The following is a 22,502-nucleotide window of genomic DNA, read 5'->3' on the forward strand; positions in this document are numbered from 1 at the left end:
CTGTCTAAATTAAATAACAAATAATGAGCAACACTTTCTTGGTGATAGTTAGATGAGAGGATTGATATCACTCTTGTGTGCATGAAGTAAATGCCATATGAATCTACAGCCAGCAGCCAGTTATCTTAGCCTAGCATAAAGACAGGGAACAGCCCTGCTGGCTCAGGAACAGTAATAAAATCTATCTATGAACGATTTCAAGCTGACCAACACATATCTTATTTAGCTGGGCACAGAAATACTCCAGTACAAACCCCCTTAAGCTCACAAATTGTGGTTTTCACATTTTGATTTTTTGTACAGCTTGATTTTGTTACTGTTAAACAGATCCAGGCTTGCTGTTTCACCCTGTTTCCAGTCTTGATGCTAAGCTCTGCTAAGCCCTGCAGGCTGTAGCTTCAGATTTATCATGCAGACATAACAGTGGCATCAATCTCCTCATCTAACTCTCGAATATGCAAGGAAAGGAGCGAATATGCGCATTTCCCAAAATGTTAAATGTAAAGTATCTACTTAAGATGCCCTCTAATGTACCTTATTTTACTTTATGTGCAGCCCTAACCAGGTCACATGGAGAACAAGTGAGAGTAAAGATCAGGAAATTCTGTGCACGGACACATGACAAAGGTGAAGAAAATAAATACTGACATAGAGACCACCAAAAGGAGCTCTGACATTAATATAGAATAAGCTGCTGTATTAGTTTACATGGACACAGGCATCTCTAATTACAGAGCAAGCCACCCAAAGCAAATCACAGCAGGCTTACTTACTATTCACACCGCAGCAGTTACTTATAATATTCATGCAGAAGCAGATACTTCTTGGCACAGAGATGGAGTGATAGCACGCATTTGGACTCCTGTGACGGTGAACCTACCTTCACCATGCCAGTGTTCTCTGAATTACTGTTCATCATGTCATTAAAGGATGTGAAAAGGTTCCTCAAGGACTCCATGAAGTCGGCCTCTCCTTTGTTCTCATACAGCCTGGGAGGAGATGAAGTAGAGAATTACATTGGCAGATGATCACAAGGCTGTTGTTTGTTTCATCCCTGTGTAAACAGACCCACCCGCAGTGGAAATGACAAGAGTTTGATGCTTCTGTGTTAAATCATTAAAAGCAGCCAGCAGAATGGCCCGTGTGTGTTATCAATGCAAATATTATTGGATCAGAACCACAGACATCACTCTTGCTGCCAGCCAGATTAGCATTTAAAACAACATGACAAGACCCTGAAGCACCTGCCTGCTGTCATGCGGAAAGAAAAATCAGAAAAATTAATGATCTATGCTAATGACTCTTCTGGAATACTATATGGGGAACAGAAAGCAAATGTCATACAAGGGTTCAGTGAATTTACTTTCTAATCTGTCTGGGACACAGTATCACTAATTTTTCTTCTACTAGTTGGGTTATGTAGAGCCAAAGATGCCCAGCAACTGTAGTGACTAAAAGCCAATTATCACAGAACAATTGTTAAAAAAAAACAATTCCCCCAATTTCTAAGTGCATGGGAACACAAAGCAGGGCTTCCTCCATAATCCCCCCCAAAATGCAAATGCATTTCATCTAACTTGCAGAGCCCATAAATCTCCACAAACTGGGTATTAACTGCAAATGAGCCGTATTGTGCTCGCTGCAAGTGTCAACTACTCAGATTTAAAAGAATAAAAATCAGGATTTGTGGGGGAAATTTAAATTGTTTGAAAAAACGCACTGAAGCAGAGGGAGACAGGTCAAAGAGGGGTGAAATGTTTAGATTGCTCCCACCGCATCAGATTTCACTGCTTTAATTCCAGAGGTGGGTTTTGTGGTGCCACAATCTTTCATGGGGCTGTGGGTATTACATGGTCCAGGATAGTCACTGTTGAGGGTTTACAGAAATCATGGGATTAGAGACATCCGTCTCAGGGCTCCCACAACAACAATTACTTAAAGCCGCTTCTCACCTGCAGCACCAAGAAGCAGAGTGAGCTAAGGACAGTCAGACCAGTTTCAAGTCACAGGGAGAGAGTGTGTGATTAGTGTCTCCTCTGCCATTTCATAGAAATGTTCCACTGGCTTGGAATGAAAAGCCGAGCACGTACTGGTGTGGTCTTGGCACCTTCTAGTCAGAGCTGCAGGAAAGGCTTCAAAGACAACTTTACAGTTTAAAAGAATTCTAACTCAGCAGCAATGGCCCAACAGAGCAGATTCTGGGAAACAACTAAAGACAGATCTTCAGTAACGGCAAAACACAGACAGCAGACGGCACAGACAAAGCACCAACTGTAAGGTCAGAGGTTGTTCTTGATTATTATGTGAAAAGAAACCACTTGGTGCACAAAGTGAACATGGACGGCTCTACGAGAGAGAGAGAGTGACGTTGCTGTAGCCTGATGTGCAAGTTAAAGGACGGAGCGTCCTCTAGACTTAGGACAGAAAACCAATCAAACTCTGCACACTCAATTAGACCAAGATCATACATCAGACCCTCAGCCGCCAACAGCTTCATTCTGTGGCTCTACAACACTATCATCCATTTAATATCCCCACAGCCAATTATAAAAACATCCACAGAAATTACCTCACCCAAAGCCCATTCACTTTTACCTGTTTCAACATTATGCCACAGTAATGGCACACTGTGTAGAACGCAATCAATGCTGCACAATGTTATGAAATAACAGTGAAGCCAAACTGTTATTGATGGTACAACAGCAATAAAGAAATAAAAACTATTAGTAAGAGGCCAATAAGTGATTCCACACCAAAAAATACTGTGTTGAAAAAGTATGGACAACGAGAGCATGTCTGCATACAAGTGTGCATATGTACGTGTGTCTACTCAGTCTTGTATTTAACTCTGTTGAACAACTGTTTCCTAATATTTAGGTGAAACATTGGTGGCGGTTGGATCTGCAACATTTGTCCTGTCACTTTTCATTTGAGCACTTTTTGTGCAAAACATCATGTGTAAATAAAATATATTCTATTTAATGAGTAACCGCATCCAGGCTGATATGTTTCTCCACGTTGTCAACGACACACTGGTCTTTGTCAAGGTATTACAACATGTGCATATTATGCGTGCACCAAGACATACTGGATGAAGAGGACTCTGGAGCGGACGATAAACTTGAAGATGTACTCCAGAGCCTTCATGGCTTTCAGCAGCTGTTCTGTCAGCTTCTCAGCATTGTCCACATAGTTCTTCAGAACTTTGGTCAGCTTCCTAAAAAACAAAAAAAATCATATTTAGAGAGCCTGGCAAATCTGCTAATCACAGAATACCATAAAATTTGTTACTAAATGTCCTTGGACTGACTGTAAAGAGGGTAATTAACTCACGTGTATGCCAATGTGGCACTGAAATGCTTTCGAATGTAGGTCTCCAGAACAGGGTTAAAGTGCTGGAACTTCCTGTCAGCTATAAGCCCAATTATGAACACCTGTCAGAGAACAAAGACATGTTCATTAAAATGTAAACCACATGGCTCATAATAGAGAGCAGGAAAAACCGCCTGTCTTACTCAATATGCTGAAATAGATTGGGAAATTAAACAAGACTGCATTTGAGCAGAAAGCCATTTTCTCTCAATTCTCCAGCCTGCAGATAATCTAGGACACCCAACAACACAATTTCTAACTCCTCTCTCTGAAATAGAAAACTGTTCTTTTGAGATGTACCCCATGATGCTAGGCGATTCTGCCAGATACTTAGTGAACTCATTGGCTACAAATACTTCATTTAATACATAACAAAGTAATGTAATCAAAATTCCAGCTGGCTAATTTCTTTTTGCCTTCTTCGTGCTTCGTCTTGCAGGAAAATGAGACCTTTAATGTTAGGCAAACCACATTAATGAAAATGCGGATCATTGCAGCAGCGATACCACATGAGATGCAGTGTGTCAGTACGTCCCTCTGTACACAATGAGCCTATTTGTGCACAACATGAAACACTTTGTGAGCTAAAATAAACATTGGATGGGGACACATTTTCATTTCATTTTGGCTCCATTATTTAGCACATGTGGTGTAAAATGAGACAGCAGCTGAGGTTTAAGTATTTGAGAGAGTTCACATCCATGCTAACAAATAACTATTCTATACCCAAATAATAATAATAATAATAATAACCCAACAATAATTTATTTATCCAAAAAAAACAACAATATTTGAATATTGGCAGCTCTGCTAACAGAGGCATTTTCATTTAAGGCGTTCCCTTGGCACACTGCCAACATTCTTGTGGGGAGTTAAGGTGTGTACTCTCCATTACTTTTAACCACACCCTGGAACAAAATATGTTGGCCCTATAAGAGTTAAGAAGTCCTTTTTCTTCTTTTGCACATGGATGCTGAAGCTTGTATGGCACAAAAAAAAAGTCATGCTCACACATACAGTGCTTGAGAAATGATTACGATCATTGTCCATTATTCTTATGATGGTTTATACTTCTCTTCAGAAAGGAGGTGTTTTTCCTTGTAAAACAAGTAGCACACTTGTGGAACAAGGAAAAAAAAAAATCAAGTCAAACCAGACTGCGAAAATCACACGGCCAACAGAGCAGAGACGCTCATCAAAAAAGGGTTTGAGCATATAAAAGGTGTGACAACATATTATATTTGTTTATTCCCACAGACATAAACTTATTCTTGTGTGAATTCTGCTGTGCTGCAACTGTGTTTTTGTTTGGTTTTTTTTGCTTACCAAGGCATCGAACACCAGCGTATCAAACGTGTCACTGTCAGAGTTCTCCATCATGATGTTGAAGAGAGCATCCAGAGTGTCTTGCAGAAACTAGAATGACAGACGCATGGCACGTTATGGCAGGCCATTAATACAACATGGCACTCCAAAAAAAAAGTGTCAAGCTTATTGCAAAATGGCAAACCTGCTTCCACTGCTCTTTCAAAACAAACTGAGTCAAACTGATTACCATTATTATATCTAAGAAGGACATTTCACATCAAGCTGGTGACATTAATGTGATAAATGACCTTGGGGCCAAGTGAATTCATAATGTCTTCATTACACATCTGTATTGTCAACAGGAATGAGACGTAAAAAGTCTTTGGCTGAATAATACATAAAAAAATACACCACAGATCACCAGTCAAACCAAGTATGGATCTAAGTGAGACATTTTTGGTGAGTGTGGAGGCAGAAAATCAGCAGCAGGCAGAGCCGGGCTTTAATGCTATTTCGTGATGTAATTAATTAATTATGTACTTTTAAAATCATTGTCATAATATTGATATTAAAGGCCCCACGTTATCCTCATTTTAAAGTTCATACTTGTGTATGGAGGTCCGACTAGAAAAGATTTATATTTATTATTTCTCGTACTTGACATGGCTGCTGCAGCTTTAAGTCTGAGCTATCTGTCTGAACGATCCATATCTGAACCGAAGAGCAGAACCATCTGCTGCTCCGTTCTCGCCTTCGATATCTTTATGTTGGCAGAAACTGGTTTGAGTGACAAAATAAATAATGGCAGACAGCGAGGTGGACTAGGAGGGTTTTTAGACGGTCCACCTGCTGAAGGCCTGGAGGAGGTCACACGACCCCTTCTGACATCATAAGGGGAGCCGAAACTAAACGGCATGTTTACACACACATTTACCGAAAGCTGGAGCAGAAGAAATAGAGAGAGGGTGGTCTTTTCTCCAAGTTTAACTGTCTCTAACAACACGAGGGTTATATATTTATGCTGAAAAGTGCATTTTGTATAATATGGGGCCTTTAATATTTTTTCAGTAATGATCCGGATACAGTGTAACCTCATTCCAAGTGAAGTTCTGCTCTGACAGTGCTATGCGCTACCCATTACGCACCTTTTACTGCTGTTAACATGAGACATGAAGACAGTAATAATTTCCTTGTCAGAAGCAACTCAAGATACACTAACTATACACAACCTCCTTCTCTGGGGACACATGCTCCATTTACCCAGCCAATTCTGAGGCAATGTAAAAACAGATGTAAAAGTGTCAGAAACAGATATATTGCTCTATACTCTTCTTGGTCTGTCATCTCAGGATGGATGAGATTCATCATGTTCTCAACAAGAAACAAACACAGTGTGTGCTGTATTGAGTTTAAAGCACAATTCAATCTCACACGGGCCAGGCTGCATGACAGAGACGGGGGGAGGAGTACCCTGTTGACTAAAAACCAGTATCACATTAAGGAGTAAGAAAAACGGGTATTGTGAAGAAAAACATAACAGGAAACCCTCCAAAACTCTCCCAGGATTCATCTCTGATTTCATCTTTGTGCATATTGTCTAATACAGTGTATAAGCCCATGCATACATAACCTATTGATAAATTGTGTTTTAAATGCCAAGATTAAAAGGTTTTCTAATTGCACACCGCAAGCTTCGGGGTGCTTTGGAGGGATTGAGTGCTAATGTGGTGGTAATAATAATCACACCCCTGTGGTTTAATGAACAGGTCCAGCTGTGGTTGGCACATCTATCTGGCCTGATCAAAACTGTCTGGGTGAAGTACTTCCTCAGATACACTGCAATCTGCCAGGCCCCCAACCCGCAAAAGTTTCTCTAGAGAATAATTTATTCATCTGCCCCACACAGAGCACTTAAAGGGCCTGCCTATACTTCTGACAGCAGGTCATCTCCTCCCCTTCAGTACGCTGTTTGTGTGGTGCTCCCTCCTTGCTGTAGACATAAGAAAATAACTAAAAAAAACAACACATACAAAGAAAAAAAACAGCAACCTGTTCAGCTCTGACAGGCAGTGTAATACTTTGTAAAATTGCTGCCAAGAAGCTGTGGCTTTCAGAAACAGTAAGGATTGTGACTGTACCGTTTTTGTCACCAGCTGTGGTTGTTTGTTTTTGCTAATGTGTATCCAGGCTAACGGATGAGGTGCACTTTCAAGGATATAAAAAATTACCACAAAAAGTGAGTCAAGAGCATTCGTTTCTGCTCCAGCTTTCAATGCACCAAAGTTTTGTGACTCAGCATCAAAACGAAGACATTAGACATTAGTGTAATCAGCACAGTGGGGGATGATGTCGTTCTGACCTTGACGACCTCGCCACCTTCCACCTTCATCAGCTGACGAAGGTTCTGCTGCAGCAGGCTGGTGTTGGAGCGCCACTTCAGCAGGCCAAGAAGGTCCACTGAAAAGTAACAAACAAAGCCATTACCACAAAACAAAGGGGTATGTTCATCCTGCCAATGGTAATGCAGGCAGTGGAGAGGGAGCAAGAAATGACTATTCAGGTTGAACATTTGAATTCAATGAGCGCTTACGTCAGTCATTTGTTTAAGATGTTTCAGACACACACGGCAGTTTGTAAATTTTCTTAATATAGCGTTAGTCATTATATTAGATCTCTCACTTTAATCATGGAAAATCATTTTAGGCACAAGAGGATGAGTCATGATGTGATTAACCACGCTCAGGGGAGCGCTCGTTTAGACCACCTTTGGCAGATTATCAAATTGGGAGCTTTTAGTCTCACGTCAATTTGTTAAGGCCCTGTATATCCCGACCTGTGAATAACAGTAAGAGAGTTTCCTCGGACAAAAGACACTTGTTTTCCAAAAGGTGTAAGCCAGAGTGTAGAGAGACATCAGTCAGTTTAGACGCCAACTTCACCAACTGTTAACATCAAGATCAGTTTACTTCTGTCCCTTATGTGTTCTGTGACTCTAAGGAAGCTTTCTCAAGGATTACTCTGGGTTTTGTTATGAGAAGTGTGAAGATGACACAATTCTGCTTCTGCTGCATCAATTTTGAAACATCTTTATTTTTTACATTTTTTTCCAGAAGTCCCCAAACTTTTCAGAAGTCCAATACTAAATCGCTGGAATACTTGTTTTAATGCATCGGGGCCTGACATCACGTCGGGCTCTGACGCAATAAAACAAGATATTTGTTCTGTACCTCCACAACTCAAGCCTACACAGGAAAAGCAACTAAGCTCTGGGAATATAGTTTAGAGATGAGCCCTGCCTGACTTACTTGGCTCCCATTATCTCTTTGGAACTCAGGCCTTCCTTGGACCCACGCCCTAGCTACTCCCCCTCTCTGTTTGCCATACCTGATTGGCTATGGTAGAGCCAATCAAGAAAGGCCACCCTGTGATGGATGCCTCTTGTGTGCAAACCTGACAACCTATCAGGGTTCACAAGACCCTGTCTAAACTATCAGGGATTCCCCTCCCTAAGGAGATATAGATTTGAAAATTGACAGTTTAACACCTCAGAGAGACAAATGGAATGAAACAAGAATAAATCATCACACAGCTCAGTCCCACTGGGGCACTGCTGTTAGAGGCCATACCATCTGTAACACATGGGACAGTGAGGCAGGGTGTGGGGGAGATCTGCTTTGCCTAGGAGGTGCAAGAAAATCACTGTGTGCCTTCAACAAATAACATCTGTTTGAGAATGGATGCCTTTGTACGAAGCCAAATTCAAAAGCTACAAAACTGGCAGATGGAGAGTGGTGGAATAATTAATTCTAGGAAATTGGTTACATTGTCACTGCACAACTGAAATGCAAAAGACTTCACATTACCATTTGAATGTTTGTTTATAGTACATCTTGCCTGACGAGAGCTATTTTTTTGTTCATTTTTACAAGCAAACACAACCACTAACAAGTCTTAATAGCTTGCTTTTTTTTTTTTTTTTTTTTAAATAGTAGCAGCCTTGTATTTGGCAATACATTTTAAGAGGTTTTTTTGTAGCCAATTACAACACAGTAACACAGCAGCAGTGTTACACACAGTATAAACCTTACGTATCTCCTCTAAAACAACGTTTTCACAAAATACTTCTCTTCTTCCAGCCAAGGTAGGAGCAGCACGTTAATACATCTTTCACCAGGCCAGGTGCTCTACCGCCTCTGCTGTCATTAGATCTGTGCTCCTCCTCCAGCCCCCGTTTAGTGGAGCACACTGTAAATACCCAGGGGAGAGCCAGCAGCCACTTCACACAAGCTCCCAGTGCTGGGAGACCGCCTGCATAAATCTGGCTTAATTAAAAAGAGCGTTTCATTTCCAATGTTGGGGTCAGGGATGAGGTGACGTGTATGAAGCAAAAAGTCTGTTGCAAGACGCATTCAAATGGCTTTTTTCCCGTTACCCGTGTAAGTCTTCAGGAAAGACATCGTGTGAGCAACTGGTTAGTCTGAAGTGAACGTTAATTGAGCAAATGATGGAGACATTTAGACAACCTTAAGGCTGTGACTAACATTTTTTTACATTATTGATTAATATGTTCCATATCATTCATTATGTGTTGCAAACTAGTGGAAAAATTGACACCATAATTTCCCAGAGCCCAATGCAAAATCTAAAAATAGCTTATTTTGACCAATGACCAAACAGGACCTTGTAAAGCGCTGCTATATACACAGCAATTCCAGTCCATTCACCATTTACCAACACTTCAAACCAACCTGACTCATTTAGAGTAGCGTGCCACAGAGAAAATCAGCACTTCCTTTATCGATTCTCAAGTGAGATTTAGAAGTTTTGTCAATCAGCTATTTGCCATTCAATCACAAATGCTGTTGGAAGGTCTAAAGTCATAAACGAGAGATCAGAATAGACAGAAAATTGAAATAAAAAAAAAGATATTGTGCAACAATAGAGAAGGGTCAGTCACTGACTGACTGAGCTAGCTGTTTGGGTGGGAGTTTTAAAGAGCTTCTGGGTTTTAATAAAGCAGGCAGGCTCTGGCACAGTCAGAGATAGATTCACTCTGTGATGCTTTATTAAAAGAACTCAAACCTTTTCCTAGAGCTTTGGCGTGGGATGATATATCCTGGGGGACCACACACAAACACACACATACACAAACCTCTCTGTTTAATCAAACTCAGTGTGCAGTGACGAGGCAGTCTGATCCCCAAGCACCTATTGGTGCCTTGCAAATTATCACCACAAAGTGCCAGGTAAACATCAGCAGTGGAGCTGCTCTATGGAACTGAATCATCTCACCAGGACACAAACTGCTGCCCATCTCTCTCACACAGGGGAAAAAAGGAAAGCATAGACAGAAAAGCAAGATGTAAAAATAGAGAAAGAGAATGGTGCTGATAGATTTCTTCTTCGATGTTATTTACTGTACATCTGAAGTTTAGACAGGGGTTTGAGTTACTAACATGCTTCTCTAGTATAATCAGTGTTGGTAGGTTCTACTTCTGAACCAGAGGCTGCTCATCTGCCAACATCACCACCCACTGAGGAGAGTAGGAGGGAGCCTATGACTGTATTTAAATGACAATTTATACCGCAGACTAAACTTAATAACCATCAAAAGGAACATTACTGTAACAACACGCACTGCCCCCCTCTTTCACACAAAATCTTTCTGGGGTCTGCAGTGAACTCATCACGGAAGCTTTATTGTGCATATTATCAGGGCTACTTCTAGGAGAGCAACAGCAACAAAAAAAAACTTTTTCCTCCATGCAGGTCTTTGTTAGACACCAAAGATTTGCCATAATGTCACATAAAGCTTCCATATCTGAAATCTGTCAATCAGCTGCCAGGAAAAGAGAGAATTTCAACTGAAGGTCGATCATACAGGCTTTAAACAAACCTGTTTGGTTGGCTACACTTACATGGAAAAGATACATGGCAAAGGTGAACAATAAAATACATTTTCAATGAGCCAGTGTTGAAAACATCCATCGTAGTATACAGACTAAACTCCTGGTTCAGTTTTGATCTGCTGTACTTGTGGTAGTTTCCCGTGTGGTGAGGGATTGTCACGCGTATACTGGGTGCGCTTGCTTTCAGCTTTACCTTCAAATAAAGTAGTGTGGAAAATCTGTCTAGAGTGTCATTGAGGGAATCAATGTTTTCATTATCATACCAGAAATATTGGTCAAAAATAAGATCCAAGTTGTAATTTCTTTTTAATAGAATGAAAAAAATGGAGAACACAAATAAGTTGCTGATCTCCTCTAAGCTTATTTTACTTACTATTCCTGAAAGGATGATTTTAAGTGTCAAAAGAATTGTATCCTATTAAGTACAGAAAAACAGGTTAATATTGTTTTTTTATACAGTGGGTGCTCTAATGCTACAAAAAGACTGCAAAGTGCTGAACCACACACAACATCAATTTGCTTCAACGATTCACTCCAAGCATTTATTTCATTCTGCCCTTGGTTGACTATTTAAAATTATCTTTGGGTTACCATGAATAAAAACATAAGGGCACGATACATTCCTCATTCAAACAGGGTATTTGCTTTGGGCAACTAAAACAATTAATTTCAATTCCAGTTAAAGTTAGCCTACGGTGAATCTGTCCCTTCTTAATTCTCACTCTTTCAGGCTGTGGCCGAAAACACTGAGAGGAACGAGGAAGCTTTCATTTTGGCTCTAATTAAAATGGTGACTCAGTCCTGCATACCAAAACCAGAATTACCATCTCACGGTTGTATGCCTCTGCCAACCAGTCAAGTTCCAGTTTCCATCCATGTTTGTCGAGACTTGTAGAATATATGTAGAAGTATTTAAAGTAATTTAGTAAACAGTATTAAGTGGGGGGTTTTTTTGTTTGGCTAAATGGATGTGTCAGTGATTAATTTCCAGTGAGACATGCTGTCTTCACATGAAATATGTTTAGTCTAAGTGACTGTTTAAAGAGGAGTGCAGAGGACTGATAGAGAAACCACCTGAGGCTCATTTCCAGCAAAACAAATGGGCTTGAGGTGGACTAGCAGAGGAACAGGAGGCCCCTGTCCTGGTCAAGGGAGAGGGAGTGGGAGGGAGAGGGAGTCCAACTCTATACCAAAAGGGACTGGACTCACAACACATGAGAACATGTCTATTAGAGTGTAAGTTCACTGAAGCAAAAGACAGTAAAAATTCCTTTGTTTGTTTAATCCAGATGTAAAGAAATTCCCTCCAGGCGTTCCTGAGATATCGTTCACGAGAGTGGGATGGACGTGAGGTCACAGTGACCTTGAACTGTGACATTTGAGTTCATCCTTGAGACCAAGTGGATCTTTGTTCAAACTCTGAAGAAATTCCCCTCAAGGCTTTCCTGAGATACCACGTTCACGAGACCAGGACGGAAGGACAAATGGAAGACAAACCGAAAACATAATGCCCCCGGCAGCTGCTGTCACCAGCATGTAGGCGAAAAAAACAAAGAGGCACAATGCCTTGTGCTCAGAGGAAAGCCAAGCAGACATTTGGGATGGTTCTGGTTAGAGTAACTGTGAAATCAGAGCTAGGAGCATTTGACCACTCACACAGCAGACCAGCTTTTCACACAATCCACAAGGAGACAACCACAACATTATAAACACTGGAAATACTGGATATGCTAACCAGTCCAAGCAAGTTTACAGTAATGTCTGTTGAGATTTATAAACATGCATAAAAGCTGGGGGAGCACAAGAGGCTAAAATCCATAATCCATGAGCCACAGGGCAGAATTGGTGATTTCCTTAGTTTAATAAGTGTAAATATCCTCACCACCCTCTGAGGAAAAAAAAAAATACTCCTCCAGACTGACAGTAGCAAACAGAGCAGAGCTGTCGTCCGTCAACAGAGATGGACTGACTGAGACTGCCTGACAGAAAGGAGATGAGAAGGAGAAAGTAGGTTAGAGGGAGAAAAGGCCGGAGGAAACCCTTGAGCGAAGGCAAATGTCCAACATGAGGACACGTGTAAAAACCAGGTGGAAGGAGTGAAGGATGGAAGAGGTCCAGCAGTCCTAATTTCAGTGATATATGGTTACTGTGCATGGATAATCTGTCTTTCAAAACCAGATGCTGTGGCCCGAGGCTGGTTTCAAAATCCAAATACATTGAAAAACCTCTTTTCTTCATTGAGAGTTCTTTATACAAGTAAATGTAAGAATGATACTGATGCGCCTATGGACGGGAAGCAAGTTTAGTAAACCACAATGTAAAGAAAACACGGAGGAAATTAGGTAATGAAATTAGGTATAAAAACGCGAGAAGGAATCTGGATTCATCATCATACAATACATTTTTGGAAATATGACAAGATGGGCAATGACACAAAGTGGTTTTAAGAAGAATTTAAGCTCTTAATAAACTAGAATACCGCAATTGCGGCTGTATGCCTCCACCAACAAGTCAGTTGCATTTTGCATCCACATCTGTCCAGACAAGATTAAAGTCACAAATTCAATATCCAACCAAATGTGTAATATGGTCACAATCTCCTCTTCTGTTCCTGAATTATGAGGATGAACGGTCAGAAAGCATTTTTTCAGAACATATGATGCCACAGTGAAGATGACCTTTGACATTTGATATAAAATGTGTGACGTTTTGTCATAATTATGAATTCTAATCAGTACATCCCTGAGTCCAAGTGGACATTTGTGCCAAATGTAACGAAATGCCCTCCAGGCGTTTCTGAGACTTCATGACTGGTCGTGAGAATGGACGGGCTTGAGCTCACAGTGACATTGAGCTTTGAATTTTGACATTTGACTATCAAAATCTATTCCTTGCATCCTTTAGTCCAAGCAGACATTTGTGCCAAATTTAAAGAAATTCCCTCAAGGTGCTCCTGAGATATCACGTTCACAAGAATGGAACAGATGGATGGACGGACAGACAAACTGGAAACCGAATATTTATGGCCACGACTGTCGACATAATGCCTTTGGCCACAGCTGTTGCCGGCACAGATGCATAAAAATGGAGATAAATTCCCAGAAGGGTGTTGGATCAATCAGCTTATTTGACAAGTCTGCACTACATTTGGGAGGTGCGACCTACAGTTACCCATAACACACTTCTCTGTGAAGGTTTGCATAGATATTTGCATGGCTCTCTCCTTCAGAGAGGGGACACCTTGTACAGAAAAAGATAAAAGACAACAGAATAGTAAAAGACATGAGAGCTACTGCAGTATAGGAGCTGTTACCGTTCTGTGTTAGCTTGGTGGAGCAGACCAGAGTGGAGATCTGGAAGGAGTCCTTGCTGATGGTACAGTTGCCCAAGTTCTGGGAGCTTTTCCCTGTGGCGGAGTAACCCTTCTCCTCCAGCTCCAGTTTCGTGGCAGGTAGGTTCAGGTACAGTGATGAGTCTTCCAGCTTCTTTGCTTCTGCCTGATTTCCCACAATAAAACTCAGTCAACTTCCAATTTACAATTGCCTCATGATTCATTTTTGCAGAATCTATATCTGCTTTTTGTGTTGTAAGGAAGTGCTATGTTCTATTTCTGTGGGTTTTTTAGGATGTGTTTTCCTTGTGTATACGACTATTCAACCAGTTTTTCTGCCAGTTTTTGTGTGTGAGAGTAGTAACAAAACTCCTTGCCAAGCAGCAACCCTGACTGACAACAGCAATGCAAAATATAAGAGAAAGAAAAATCTAATTGGGGGAATTCTTCTCACATTAACTTTCTAATTAACATAAATAGGCACTGTAACGCAAAGGTATCATTACACAAAGGATTTTAATTGGAAAGTAATTTAATTTCACTGTGGGGGTTGATGCGTACCAACTACACAATTCAACACTGAAGTCAGTGAAGCTATTATCATAGTAGCTACTAATAAGACACCCAATCATTTCTGTTGTGGTCATGAGGAGTGTGGGCTGGCCCAGCAGGTAGGCAGCCAATAACAATCATACCAGAACACCACACACTGACTTCTAACTGTGTTATGGGATATTTTGTATTTACCTTGTACACAATCAGATCATGTTCGCCGTCCCTCAGAGTGGTCCCATCATACCTCATCAATTTCACAAAGGACAAGGCAAATATCTTCTCTGATTTGTCTTTGGCTGTGGAAGGAAGAATAGACTGACATGAGGAAGACAGAAAACAGCAGATTGTAGGACATGCTGATGACTGGAATTGATTGTTAATACATACTTTTCTGCGTTTCTTTTTTTTTTTTTATTGTTTTTTTTACTAAAATGTGTGCTTGGTTTTTGTGTATATTTGCGAGCTGTAAGCTGCTATGCTCCATTGCAGTGAACCCTGCTACATGGCCGACTTTACTGCAAGTCATTAACAAACTAGCAGACAATAAAACAGATAATCCCTCATGTAAATCGCAGCGCTATAGGCCCTGAGTCAGCTCCTGAGTTGGCACAAGAATCTACTGTTCCAGTCTGATGTCCGTATTAACTCTTCAGAGTCTTGGACCGCCCATCGGCGTCAAAGACACAAACACAAAGAAAGCAAGCTAAACAGTTTTAATGGGAAACACAAAGGTAAAATGAAAAGTAGTAAAAAAAACGGCCATTTCACCCCAAGACTGGAGGGTTAATGCTGTGAATGTATCTGTGCACGAGCCGTTTGTTTCCTTTCCTTCAACGAGGAAGACACTTTATTTTACTTCTACTGTATTAAGAGAAATTGTGCAAGATGTGATGACAAAACATGGTTAAAGAACGACTGGTATTTTTCAAGCGGGGCATAATTTTTTACATATTTTGGATTTTAAATGACTGGTGGGTACAAAAAGTATTGGAATTGCTTCAGTACCAGAGTTGCCCTTTAATTAAAAACTGATATATTCAACATCTGAAAATTTGTTTGATGATTATATAAATATACATGATTTTCTTTTTTAAAAAACACATTAGCTTCTTTAAAAAAAAAAAGAAAATATTCCACTATTTAAAAAGTTATTTATTGCTGATACTCAAGCAACAAGATTTCGATTAATATATCTTGTACATCCATTTCCCGTGAGCATATGAATACACTTGTACTTGATCTCAAGGCTGCAGCTGTGAACAGCTTGTGTAATCCCACTAGGGTGGAGAAAATATGCTCATTGCTTGTGTGTGTGTGTGCGCACACATGTGTGTGACTGTATTTGGAGGTGTTGAGGGGAAGCGCTGTGTAAACAAGCAAGAGAGTTATGACTTTGTCCTGTAACCAAGCGTTTGGATAGGACCACATATATCATCATTGTGAATCAACAAGCTCAAATTTACGTGCGGGGAGACATGATTCATCGAAGTATCTTGTGTATTCTATCTGCATAAATCCCCTCATTGGTTTGCTGCCTGCAGCCTCGCCAGTGAATAATTGCTGGGCTGTCTTGAGAGGAACCAGTGGAGGGAAACACTGTGCGTATTATACCCAGTTGAGAAAAATGTATTAGTGACCTCCTAAGGAGCGCTGAGGGTTCCAAACTCTTCGACATTTAGGGGAAAAAGTGACTTTCAGGACAGAGCTACTTTTTTGAGCCAATCAAAGTCAAGTTTGTGTGGAAGTTCTGCAGATTTCCACCTCTAAGGTGGGCTGTCACTTCAGATTTATGTGGAGCATACGGTGCCACATTTTAAAGCCTACCCTCTACCCCACTCACCAGGTAGTGGCATAATGACAGATGAAACAGAAGTGAAAAGATGACGGGGATCTCTTACAGCCACGGCGGCATCTGTGATAGCAGCCATCAGTCTGATGATCCCTGACAATGTTGGAGTGGTAGTCTGATGCACTGTGTTAGAGCTGGCCTGATTCTGAACCAGGGGACTGAGATACTGAGTTCTAGTAGTGGCCTTGATGAGCAGCTCTGTCACTGTGTGTTTCTATTAAAAGTTCAGTGCTTGCTAGCAGCAGTGGAGGAAGCAGGAAGGACACAAGCTTCGTTTGACAGACCTTCTCTGCTCTGCTTTTCTTCAAGAAGTCTTCACATGTAGAGGGGGAAAGTATTTCCCTATTTCGTTGAAAAAGTGCATCGCCAGTAGAATGCAGACATATTTCGAGCTACTGTCATATCTGCACTCTGCCTTACAAGGATGAATATCATGGAGTCGTCACTTACAGAATAGGTAATGAGGGTGTTTATTAGTATCCTAGTTTGGAAAATCCCAGTCATGTGAAAATCCAAGTTGCAAAAACCTGCATCAACTTTTAACACAGATCATTTACACACTGAGGTGAAAACGTTCAACACACCGTGATAGGGTGGAAAAATGTTATCAATTGTCCATTACCGGTAATGAAATGGAGAAGCTAAAGCAGAGCGGTAAAGTAAATGTAACACCTACAGTGTTTGCAGGTAGGCAGGTTACTTAGTGCAGAATTACACCTTTAAAACATATGTCTTCATTGTCAATTGTGACAAGTTTAAGTTTGGCGGCATCAGCATGCCCCTGCAGTTCCACAGTCACTCGAGGTGAGCCAGTTTCTAAAGCAACCGTTACAGCAAGATAACAGCAAGTCACAGAGTTTCAAAGGCATGCCTCGTAACAGCATTAGCTGCAGAGGGAAGGTGCCAAGCATGACAAGAAGGCTCTCCAAGTGGATTATGAGCCAGCGCTGATCTCTGAGACCTGGCTATTTCCTCCAAACCACCTGTACGCAGGTGAGAAGCAAAAAGAGCTGGAGGATTTTGGAACTGGAGGATGACAGCAGCTGCAGATTACTTGACTAGGGAAAAGGTTTACTTTCCCGTGCTGATATCCTCCCAATTCTGCTTTGCTTTCCCTGTCATATGAATTGATTGTTTAATAAATATACGCCTGTCATGGCTCCTCTTACCACTCCAAAAACCCCTTTCCCTGCACCACTCCTGCTGCTGGAGGGATGGCCTCGCCATGTGGCAGGCAGATGGGATGGCAAGGCTGCCAGTAACAGGCTTCCCTGCCCTCTACACCCCCAAAATTAAAAATGATGTTAAAAAACAGAAGGACATACAACACTGGCTGCATTCAGCTCGACACTGGTCCTGATAAACAATTTAGTCCCCTCAGGCATTTTTCACATCCCAGCTGTAGTCTCTGACAAGCCACTCCATGATGCTGCTTTATGTAGAGACAGACTAATGTCTCTGATTAATGTGACAAAGGGTGAGCTTCAAAGTATTTATCACCGTGCAACACATCTGCTTGGATTGGATATTTTCCATTATTTTTGCTGTGGATAGATTAGCAGCCAATTGTGCAGCTGGTCTTCACCAAAAATTATTATTCACACTCTGACATTTGTACTCACAGTCCTGCGATGAGCGGTGGCGAAAAGTGAACCGTAAGTGGCTCCGGTTCACGTCTTCAATAGGAATTGCAACCTAATATAAAGGGACAGACAAGAGACCATGTGAGACATCCTCACCCATGGACATATACTTGCAAAGCAGATTTTTAGGGACACACTGGGAGCAGAATTAGACCTAAATTGTAGATTGTCATGCTGTACAGAAATTAATTGAAACCAATGATTTGCAAAAGTGTTAGTTGCGATGTAAAGTATAAAGTGATTTGTGGTAAATGAATTAAAACACGCAAAACCACTGGTGTGGTCCTTCAGCTGTCATAGATCACTAACTTCACATTTATATGCATTTCTGCTGTCACCACATTAACCATTTAATCTACTATAGGGTTTAATATTCATCACTGTCTATATATGCTTCAAAACAAGAGACAACAACGGTAAGTAAAGTCATGGAGGCCTGTGTTTTGATAAATAATTGATTTAAAAATTATATCAAAGGGTGGTATTGGAGTCAAGGTGGTTAAAAAAAAAATACAAAGTAAGGAGGGAGACACACCTTTATTGTTTCAAACCAGCGTGGCTGCTTTACTTGGTAGTAGATGACAGATTTGTACTCATTGATGCCCTCATCTCCAGCTCCAGGGAAGATCACGTTCTAGACAAAGGCCAAGAACACACACAGATCAAACAATATGAATAGTATCTGGTTATACTGGTATAAATGTGGGTTCATTCAAAGTGGCAGAATTTTGAAGGGTCTGCTATCATTGCTCTGACATTTGCACACTTGCAGCATGGGGAAAATTGACTAGCACTTATTTCATAAAATGTAGTCCCTGGGCCAGACAGCCTACATCTAGAAAGAAAGAATGGCCTTTATACGTCTGGATGCACTTTATGCATGAGCACCATGAGTTGGCTGCCAATCTTATGACAGCATTGTGGAAATAAGAAATAAATTAGAAATTAATTATTTAAGAAGGAGGGGCAGTAGCTCCCATGCAGCGAGAAGTGGAGGGAAGCCAGGTGTACGGGAGCAGACCAGCTGGAGCTGATGGATCCAGCCATGTAAATTGGTCTTCCTAGTGGGTCCCCTGAGTTTCTCCAACAGGTCAGGGTGCGTATGTAAAATACTATGCGCCCCCAGGGGGATTTGGCACGAGAGATGGAGTGAGAGCGGATGGCACGCATGCCTTGTTTTCTATCAATCTGCGCTCAGCCAGCCTACCTCTTTCCTCCCACTACTCCAGCTGACTCCCTGGCCTGCTAGTGCGCTGCAGATAAAATACTCCAACACTAATGGCTTCTGACAACCAGCAATTATGAGGAATAACAGCCCCCGTCTCCCCCAGCCGCGCTGAGCAGATCTGGGGGGCAGGTGCTAGCTCTAGCAACTCTTCACTAAGTGGCCAGGAGTCATGACAGCTTCAGGTTTTGGAGAGACGAGGAAGGGAAAGTGGCAGAGGTCTGGCTGCAGGTGAGAGGGGCTGGTAGGGGTGTGCTAATATGTCAAGGTCATACGATGTCACTGTCCAGCCTCACTATACAAATCATTTCGGAGACAGAGGAAGGATAATAAATCCAGAGGAAGAAAGAGACCAGAGAGGCAGAAAGAAAAAGTACAGGATAAGAAGGCTGAGACAGAAACATCCAAGGAGGGCAATAAAAAGTAGAATTAGAGAAGTAAACATTTTGTGAAAATTGCCTCCGTGTGAGTATTCTCTATTTTCAAGCACCTATTTTACTCTATTACATAAACGGCATTATGAAAAGAAAACTTTTTTGATTTGAGGGAGCTGTACTTGTTTGTACTTGTTGTTGTGAGCCCTGTCTATGGTTTGGGTGACTTAAAAAGGGTTTCTATTATCAAAGATCATACTGACATTGCTACAGACCATGGACTGTATATAAAGACATTGAAGTGACAGACAGGAAGTGACAGTGCCTCTCATCTCAGAAACAGAATTTCCTTTCAGCCAATTATAATCCAGGAAGGAAGAGGGAGAATTTACCCAATTAGCACTGATCCCTGGAGAACCGAACAGATGAGACGGAGCAATTCTGTTAAAAATTGCAAGACAAGATGTTGAAGGGAGTTCCAGTGCTACAAGGATAGCAAGGATGGCTATGACAGCAATAGATGTGATCAATGTCACTTTATCACCGTCGACTGCTGTGACTGACTCCAGTCATTACAGCCCCAAGGCTCTGTCTGCCTTACACATACACACAGTTGAATGTTCCACTGAAACTAAGTAGAGCTGGTTATTGAACTCGCTGAACAGTTGTTAAACTGTGTTTACCCCTGGAGTATTGCCAACTCTTGTGTATACTCCATAGTTAATTTTAGTATCAGTACAAAAACTCAGGTATCGTACTGGCAGTGACACAGCAAATCAGTCAAACCTGTTTGTTGTATAAGTACAACAGGCTATTCAAACCCAACATGGCTGCTATAATAAACACAATGTAGCTGCTTGTAGATGCTTAAAATGAACTTTCCGAGCTTAAAGTATAAATAAAATGGCAAATAAAAATTGTATACAAATAGAAAACACACTAATATGCACTGAGATATGTTTTAATGTGTGTTTGGGAGACATCCATGTAAAAAGACACATATACATAGCCATACTGTTATCGTAGCATTCAAAAGTAATCACAGTAAGACTACTTGTCTGACAACTAGACAGCTAAGCATTATCTGTATTGTCAGATCATCACTGCTACTTCCGCTCTTACAGTATAATCACCACTGATCTTAACACTTCCTTGGGCCCGCTGAGCCAAATCACTGACAAAGCCCATCAATCTAAGACTAATGTGTATAATTGAGGCAGCCATGGGTAATAGCTCTCTCTTCTGATGCGCCGTTTGCAGGAAGCCTCCCCAAGACCAGGGATCTGTCAACTCAAATCACTCCTTCATCATCAGTCTTTGTAACTTCCACTCTAACTCCAAGTACAAACATTTCAAATTAATACCTGTAGAATGAATCTAAGACAATAGCCTTGCAACAAAATATTAGATATACCTGAACTTATTGCAAATTAATACAAAAATCACTGCCACAAAAAAAAACTGTTAAGTTAAAAGACTCAACAATAACTGAACAATAAAACTGCACATTCACAGACGTGTGAGCACACACTCCCACAGACACACTCCCACAGACACACACCTCCTGCCCCAGTTCTTCCCACATACTCCTCATGTCCTACTGCTCTACACCTCTCATATCACCCATTAACTGATGGCCTCTGCAGAGCAAGAGGCAAAGTCAATCAGCTGACAATAATTAAACATCAGAGAAAGGGCGCACTGGCTTGAGACTCCAGATGAAACAGAAGCTTTATTAGAACATTAGACGCTGATGGGTTGGCACATGATTAAAATGTAGACAGAAGCAAAAGTCCATTAAACATCCTCCAATTTGGAAACTGGCAGCAGCAATAATGATTAATGTTTAATTGTTTGTGTGTTTCTGGTTTGATTTTACACAGAAATCCAAAGCAATTAATGGTGCTAAGATGCAAACCTGGCTGTTCTCCTTTCCCATCAATGTGTACAACAGGTATGGCTGAAATTAAAATAGTTAATTGCTGCACCACCAAAATATAATTAACTAATCTCATCCAAATAAACTTCCTACATTTTGAGACAGCGTGCTAACGCAGAGGAGAACATTATAACTTAATTAGTCATGGTGATTATACCGGAACAGAAATGCTAATTTCACATCTCTTATCACTTGCAACTTTTTAACTATGCTGCCCATTTTGCCCATCCACACGCATGCTTGGTTCTGTAACGGACTCTGACAATGATGAAGGTTGATTCCTGCAGTAGTAAGCCACATTTTTGGCTATTCAATCAACCCCAAAGCACCAGTATTGCATTGTGTCATTTTTGACAGGTGGCAGAGGTGTACAGTCTGGCCTGTGTATCACGCTGCTTTATAGGAGTCCTGGTCAGTTAAGCAGCGTGCTGAGCTGTGCGAGATTAAAGAAAGCCTGGAAAATCACACACTGTCTGAGAGGCCGACGGGCTGAAGCACTTTGTCCTGCGAATGAGCTGAACCCAAGAAAAATGCCCAAAAAAAGTAAGTTAACATTGCTCAGTCCTACCTCCAGTTTCTTGCCGTCCTCGTCATAAACAGACATGGTCACCTCGACATTTTTGGGCGTGGTCTTGCTCCCCTTGTCGAAATCCCCTTGAACCAGCGTCACGTAGATGTCATTTCGTACATCACCTTTAGGAAACAGGAACAAGCAGGAAATAGGAACAAGCAGGTCATTTCCTCACCGTCTTTGTTGAGCTCAGGGTTTATGCATTTATTCATTCATTCTTAATATATATGAAAATGACTGCATGTCTCATTACATTTTAGGTAGCATAAGAGGATATCTGGCACCATATACTTTATGACTTACTTGAGTCCATTAAATAACTAATGTCTAAAGCAAACCTTAATAAAGTGTGATGTCTCCTTTTCTCCCTCACTCACTTTTTTCAAAGTAGTAGGTTTTAATTCTAATGATGTGTTCAGCCAGTCG

At 41.1% G+C, this 22,502-nt stretch overlaps 1 protein-coding gene across 2 annotated transcripts in view; it reads right to left on the minus strand.

Moving 5' to 3' along the window:
* Positions 1 to 22,502, minus strand: part of dock1 (dedicator of cytokinesis 1) — a 172,129-nt gene that overhangs the window by 119,095 nt on the left and 30,532 nt on the right. For both annotated transcript variants that reach the window (XM_070851297.1, XM_070851296.1), the window contains exons 14-23: positions 22,074 to 22,198; positions 18,503 to 18,601; positions 17,947 to 18,019; positions 14,668 to 14,771; positions 13,903 to 14,086; positions 7,040 to 7,137; positions 4,699 to 4,788; positions 3,334 to 3,434; positions 3,089 to 3,217; positions 881 to 989 (exon numbers count right to left, since the gene is read on the minus strand). In XM_070851297.1, coding sequence (XP_070707398.1) covers positions 881 to 989; positions 3,089 to 3,217; positions 3,334 to 3,434; positions 4,699 to 4,788; positions 7,040 to 7,137; positions 13,903 to 14,086; positions 14,668 to 14,771; positions 17,947 to 18,019; positions 18,503 to 18,601; positions 22,074 to 22,198 — 1,112 coding nt within the window. The remainder of the gene's footprint in view (positions 1 to 880; positions 990 to 3,088; positions 3,218 to 3,333; positions 3,435 to 4,698; positions 4,789 to 7,039; positions 7,138 to 13,902; positions 14,087 to 14,667; positions 14,772 to 17,946; positions 18,020 to 18,502; positions 18,602 to 22,073; positions 22,199 to 22,502) is intronic.

The sequence above is a fragment of the Pempheris klunzingeri genome, chromosome 20, assembly GCF_042242105.1.
Source record: "Pempheris klunzingeri isolate RE-2024b chromosome 20, fPemKlu1.hap1, whole genome shotgun sequence".
NCBI classification, from domain to species: domain Eukaryota; kingdom Metazoa; phylum Chordata; class Actinopteri; order Acropomatiformes; family Pempheridae; genus Pempheris; species Pempheris klunzingeri.